At 37.3% G+C, this 7,500-nt stretch overlaps 1 protein-coding gene across 2 annotated transcripts in view; it reads left to right on the top strand.

The window, feature by feature from the left end:
* Positions 1–7,500, top strand: part of LOC143041053 (glutamate receptor ionotropic, delta-2-like) — a 561,193-nt gene that overhangs the window by 536,537 nt on the left and 17,156 nt on the right. For both annotated transcript variants that reach the window (XM_076212682.1, XM_076212681.1), the window contains exons 11-12: positions 1,205–1,419; positions 6,902–7,027. In XM_076212682.1, coding sequence (XP_076068797.1) covers positions 1,205–1,419; positions 6,902–7,027 — 341 coding nt within the window. The remainder of the gene's footprint in view (positions 1–1,204; positions 1,420–6,901; positions 7,028–7,500) is intronic.

The raw sequence follows: 7,500 nt of genomic DNA, 5'->3' as shown, positions 1-7,500 counted from the left end.
TATAAGCACTGTATTTGCATCAATTGTTTGTTTGATAAATTAAACGATTTCTCTTGGTGTCTATTCAATTCTGTCATGTCTGAAAATGTATATGTATATACATATATATATATATATGTATATATATACACATACATATGTATATATATATACATATATATGCATATATATATATATATATATATACATGCATATATCCATACATACATATATATATATATATATATATATATATATATATATATATATATATATATATATATATATATGTGTGTGTGTGTGTATAAGCTTCCCAGATCACTGCCATAGACTTGACACACGATATTCTAGTTAATAGTTGAGTGAAAATATATAAAGTGAGGGAGGAAGACTTGCATAAATATAGGCGAGGACTTTCTAATTCTTGAACTAATACATGATTTATATGCCACCAACAGAAAAACATAATAATAATTGGGCTTAGGATGTTTACAGAATAATACACAAAATTGTAATACATCTTACAGAGATAAACATGATTCTAAAGGACTTTTAGTCGTCAATCCAAAACGTTTGGATATCTCCCTATACGTGACGTCGAGCACCTCCCTCTTCAAAAGAGAAAAAAATTCTTGCAGAGAATTTTTTTCCACTTATGGCAGAATACACTTATAATTTCGATAGGCAATCGGCTCTCACATTGTCTTTCCCTCGTACATGACGAATATCTAAATGATACTCCTGCAAAAAACAAACTCCACCTAATTAAGCGGAGGTTCTTATCTTTAAACTTGTTAAGGTACTTTAAGGGATGGTGGCCTGTGAAAATCGTTACCTGGGCACCAACAGGAACATACACAACAAAATACTTAAGTGCTAAGATAATAGACAATAATTCCTTTTCAGTGGTGCTGTACTTTAACTGAGCTATGTTAATTTTTTACTAAAGTAACTTACAAGGTGCTCTGCAGCATTTTTAGTTTGTAACAAAACTGGTCCAATACCAATGTTACTGGCATCACAATACAGAAAAAATGGCTCTGAGAAATCTGGGGCTTGCAACACGTCATGTATATATATATATATATATATATATATATATATATATATATATATATATATATATATATATGTATATATGTATGTATACTTATCCAATAACCTTGTTACTTGCTTATCTTTTTTGTTAGTTTCATGTGTAGTTTGCCCTTATGTCACGTTGCAGACACGGAAATGATCGAGACGGAGCCCACTCGGCTGCTCCACGGCATGTGGTGGATATTCTCCATTATCATCATCTACTCCTACACGGGGAACCTGATCGCCTTCCTGACGGTGCCCAAGCTGGAGAACCTCGTTAACAGCCTGGAGGAGCTCAGTCTGCAGAGGGAGGTTCTCTGGACTTACCGGAAGAACACGGCCCACGATGTTCTCTTTGGGGTAAGTCTTGGCGAGAATTGAGGATGAGGTTGAGTGAGGCTGGGCGAGGTGGCTGCGTTAGTCGTCTTTGTTGATTATTTATCGTGAAAATCGGATTAAGTCACCGTGGTGAGATGCAAAGGATGCATCATCCCCCACAGGATAATCTGGTGATACTTCAGTGGACCCTAAAAATGATTTTGGCGGGGAACGGGCTTAAGTATCGGGTGTTATCGAACGAGGCACTTCTAGGCTTTCTCTCTATCTCCAGCCTCCAAGGCAATCGTTATTCAAAACCTCTCTCTTTTGACCCCAAGCCTGCCGCACACCTCAGGTGAACAAGATTGTATGTCATCTGTCACAACACAATTTAAAAGTGCTGGAGTGTTGTCTCGTGGTGCCACTTGCTTCTTAGTCGTGATTCACCATCTCTGGTAGTGTTAGGAACTTGAAGATTCGTTCTGCGTTATGCATTGCGTTGGGACTCATAAAGCTCCTCAACATATATATTTCTTCAGCAGCGATTTTTTTTTCTATCCCTGAGGACAATATCGCACCAATGAGGTGGATTCATACAGGGGAGGAGCAGCAGAATGGAGGGTTACCAGAATTTTTTTTCTTGAGTGAAGATAAGTCGAATTATGAAAGGATGTTGCATGACACACAAATCCCTAAGTTATTACAGCATAAAATTTAGGCAGTCAATATCCCATCCATACGGGGCCTCAACATCTTAATTCGGCATGTTATTATTAACGATGACCGATAAACATTGAACGCTTGTATATTCTCATGACACGTGATTGCTCGGGTTGACGGCAGGATAGTCCTTGTCGGAGTCGAAGGGTGAAATACAAGCTTTGCTAAACTTTCGCTGCATTCTCCCATTTCCGTCTGGGTGTCACCAGCGGATTCTGTTGTGCTTAATCGCCACCAATCCCGTCTACACTCTAACATCACAGTTGTTGATGGTATCTTTGAAATTCTCTCTCTCTCTCTCTCTCTCTCTCTCTCTCTCTCTCTCTCTCTCTCTCTCTCTCTCTCTCTCTCTCTCTCTCTCTCTCTCTCTCTCTCTCTCTCTCTCTCTCTCTCTCTCTCTCTCTCTCTCTCTCTCTCTCTCTCATTCTCTCTCTCTCTCTCACACACACACACACGTTGGAAAGGTAGCGTGGCTAACAAAATATTTTGTTTCGTTTTCTATATATTTCCAACATAACAAAATTTTCAAATATTTCGGAGTAATTATAAGTTTAAGCACAAATGCAAACCACACTGGGACTCGTTTCTTTTTGTAGAAATATAATTTAATCACAGATAAATTAGTTCACAAGTTCTTGTAGCCCTATGACAACACTCTCTCTGACCCTCTCTTTCTGACTCTCCTGTCTGCCCTATGATTAAGCAGACTTACTGAGTTACCCATTTCTATATCTTCTTCTATTCTCTCTACTTCCTAACTGACTTTGTACCTTCTATTTTATCACCAAATGACTTTACTACATTTAAATTAAGATACTTGATTTCTGATTAGCTTGTCTAAGCTTCGTTATACTTTAAAATAAATTCTATTCTAAATTCTGGTTTACCCATTCTATGGTCTGCAACCTCCATATTTATCTGTTACCATAGCTTATCCTCCTGTTGAATGCTACGCTTAATGTGTCATCACTTGTAATATGACTTGTTCCTTCACACTTTTCTTATCTCTGAGAGTCGTATTTCTAAGTGCGGGTTTCTTTGTTTTATCTTACGGTACAATACAATGCAATACAATACACAAACATGTACAGATACACACACACACACACACACACACACACACACACACACACACACACACACACACACACACACACACACACACACACACACACACACACACACACACACACTCACTCTCGGTGGCGCGGTTGGTAGAGCGCTGGGCTACCAGCATGGTGGTGCTCGTAGTACTTGGTTCGAATCCTGCCCAGGGCTGAAATTATTTCGGTATCGCTGCGCTTCGGGTCGTTACTCTGACTCTCGTGGGCGGGGAGTTGGGAGTGTGTGTGTGTGAAAGGTCATAGCATTACCCATAGATCGGTCATACGAGCTCTGAGCTCTCTTCCGGGAGATAAATAGCTGTCGATCACGAGTCCAACACTTGATCCAAAGACCAAGGTGAACACACACACACACACGACGGTCGAAATGAGAGCGAAGTTTGGAACTACAGGAAAATTTCAAATTTCGTCGATCTCAACGACGAGGGAGTACCTTTGTTGTATTAGTAGGGAAGGGGAAAACTCGTGGTGTTGTGGAAAGGTGAAGAAAAAGGAGAAAGGGAGGGATTACTGAGGAAAATGGAAGTAATTGAGGAAGGAGACGAACGGGCTCCCCCGGACGTCAGAAGGAATGTCAACAAAAGGGCTGCAGACGACGCAGGTGAAGTCGAGAATATCAGTAAAGGCACTAAAATTAGAAATATAGATAAGAGCAACGCAATAGAAAGTGGAGATAATAATTTCCATGGGTTTAATGAGGGAGGGTATGCCAACCTCCCCCAATTAGCAAGTCTAGAGGAAAAGCTAAAGAAAATGAACGAAGCATGAGAGTTTAGGTTCAGCCAATTTACACCGATTACGCAAAGAGTAAATTATGTGCCTCCTAAAACGGCATCATGGGAAGAAAGGGAACACAAAAATATGTTAGAAGACACAAGGATAACAGCAAATAAGATAATGAAAGATGGAGGAAGAATAGTCATAATGGGTGACTTTAATTGTAAAGAAATCTTTTGGGAAGAGATGACAGTGAAGGGTGGAGACGACTCATGGGGAAATGTACTACTTGATATGATTATAGAACATACAATGACTCAATGGATACAAGAGAATACTAGGTATAGATATGAGGGAGAACCACCGAGACTAGACCTAATAATCACATCAGAACCCGAAATAGTGGACTAGATTGAATATGAGACACCAATAAGTAAAAATTACCACATATTGGTTGAACTGGAACTAAACGAGGAAAAATACACGGAAAAAAATCGAACAATATAGAAAGGGAAGATTGATGTATGGATTTTTGTTTTTTTAAATAAAACAAGAGAATTCTTTCAAAAAGCAGACTGGGAAAGGATACACAAGGAGGAAACAACAGTAGAAGAGAAATGGAATATTCTGACAAAAATTTATAAAGGAGTGGAAAAGTATGTTCCAAGACAAAAACAAGAACAAGGATATGTAAAGTGTTGGTACAACAAAAGATGTAGGGAGTTAAAAGACAAAAGAGATAAAGTTTGGATAAAATTGAAAAAAGACAAAAAACTGGACAAATGGAAAATATATACTAGTAATAGAAATGAATATGTATAAGTGTGCAGAGCAGAAAAGAGAAAATACGAAAATTATGTCATAGAAAAATGTAAAGATCAACCAAAACTATTTTACAGATTTGTAAACAACAAACTGAAAAACAAACAAGAATTAGAGAAACTACAAGGAGGAGTTGAATACACAGAGGAAATAGAAATGGCAGAAATTATGAACAAGCATTTTAAATCAGTGTTTTCGAGGGAGAACATACAACTTAGAGATGTCGAGTGGGAGGAGAAAGTCCCCCCTATGAAAGAGATAGAAGTATCAGGGAATGAAATAATGAATCACTTGAGTACTCTCGATGTCAGAAAATCGCATGGACCAGATGAAATGGCAAACTGAATTTTGAGAGAATGCAGGAATGAACTAACAGACAAAATACATAGTCTAATAATCAGTTCATTGAAAGAAGGAAAAGTTCCAAAAGACTGGAAAAGAGCAAATATAGTACCAATATATAAAGGGGGAAACAAGGAAGACCCTACTAACTATAGACCGGTCTCTCTTACAAGTACGATAGATACAATTTGTGAAAGAATGAGCAAAATTAGATAGGTAAGGCATTTGGATTTAGACAAGGACGATCATGCGTCACAAACTTAATGTGTTTCTATTCAAGGCTAATAGATGTAATACAAGAAAGAGATGGATGGGCTGATTGTGCATTTCTAGACCTGAAAAAAGCTTTTGATAAGGTGCCACATAAGAAATTGCTAAAGAAATTAGAAACTGCAGTAGGAATACAGGGCAAACTGCTGAAGTGGATGGAAGACTTCTTGCATGAAAGAAAAATGAGTGGTGATAAAAGACACTCTTATTGGGATGAAGTGATTAGTGGAGCTCCACAAGGAACAGTTCTGACCCCAATAATGTTTGATATATATATATATATATATATATATATATATATATATATATATATTATATACATATATATATATATATATATTAATGATATGGATAAAGGAATTGAAAGTTATATGAGCTTCTTTGCGGACGATGCAAAATTGTTGAAAAAAGTGAACACTGTAGAAGATTGTGAGTCACTGCAGAGTGATCTCAATAAAGTATGGGAATGGAGTAGGAAGTGGGAGATGGAATTCAATATTAAGAAGTGTAGTATAATGGAATTTGGAAGAAGCAAAAAAAAAAAAAAAAAAAAAAAAGAATAGTGGGATCATATAAATTGGGAGAGGAAGAAATTAAAAAAAGTGGAAAATGAGAAGGACCTGGGAGTCATTATTATGAATAATATGTCCCCCGAGAAACATATAATTTTTTTTTTGAGAAACTTGTAATCTAATGAGAACAATCAAAGTGGCATTTACATACCTGGACGAAGAAATGGTAAAGAAAATACTAGTCACTTTGATAAGACCAAGATTGGAGTATGCAGCGACGACGTGGTCACCAAATACAACAAATGTATAACAAAACTTGAAAGAATACAAAGAGCAATTACGAAATTGGCACCAACACTCTCAGAACTATCATATGAGGAGAGACTGGCAAAACTTAAGCTACAGACATTAGAGCAAAGAAGAGAGGATAATTGATAACTATTTATAGAATCATGAGAGGCATAGAAACTATTGATAGGATCTAATAAAATATGATAGTAGAGATACATGAGGACACGGAAAGAAAATAAAAAAAGACAATTATAGAAGAGACCTGAAAAAGAACAACTTTCCCCACAAGATGATAGACGTTTGGAACAAATTTGATGAAAATGTGGTGTGTGCAAAAATGATACACGAATTTAAAAACAGGCTAGATAAAACGAGATATGAAGACGGGACACCACGAACATAGTTCCTCTTCCCGTAAAATACAACTAGGTAAATACAACTAAGTAAATACAACTAATACAACTAGGTAAATACATAATCATCGTTGCTCCTATACATATGTATGTATATATATATATATATATATATATATATATATATATATATATATATATGTGTGTGTGTGTGTATATATATATATATATATATATATATATATGTATATGTATGTATGTATATATAAGGCATTCTGACAGGTTGATAGACACACACACAGACAGACACAGGTAGATAGAGACAGGCAGGCATATATATAGATAGATACACATTTATAATTTTTTCTCGCAGTTTGCCAAGCCACCGGGGACTTACCACCGGATCGGAAATCTCCTGACTGAGCGTCCCGAGCTGAAAGTGAACACTGACGCAGAGGGTATCAACTCGGTCCTGAAGAAGAACATGGCCTTCATCAAGGTAAGAGGTCTGCCCTTCGAATGCCCGCGAGCGGTGAGTTGCTTCCGGATATGGAGGGAAGAATAGAAGTGGGGAGTCAAAGTCAAAGAATGGGAGAAATTACTCGTTAACCTTCTAAGCCATTGGCCCGTTTACTCGTTAACTCGTGTGTGGTCGGAGGTCCCCATGAACTGGTTGAAGGTGTCTGGTTTTAATTAGAACTGAACGAGAAAAATGTAGCCCGGACACAACTATGTTAATTGGTTTCTATCCTACATATGACTGAAGTTCTTTCTCAGACAAATGCAATTATTTGATAATGATAATAATTGCTGCCCAAAGTTTCACTGAGAGGAAAACCCACAGCCCCACAATGGCTGGCAATTGTCCTCAAGCCTTCCCAAATGTTTCCTTGGGAAGAAACTTTGGACAGTTGTCTGTGTTGTATGAATGTGGAACTATATCTATATCACTGGCTGTGGTAGGGAAAGTGG

The sequence above is a fragment of the Oratosquilla oratoria genome, chromosome 30 (genome assembly GCF_046742065.1).
Source record: "Oratosquilla oratoria isolate Oo_2021 chromosome 30, ASM4674206v1, whole genome shotgun sequence".
In the NCBI taxonomy this organism is placed as follows: domain Eukaryota; kingdom Metazoa; phylum Arthropoda; class Malacostraca; order Stomatopoda; family Squillidae; genus Oratosquilla; species Oratosquilla oratoria.
This window is presented reverse-complemented; position numbering and strand designations above follow the sequence as displayed.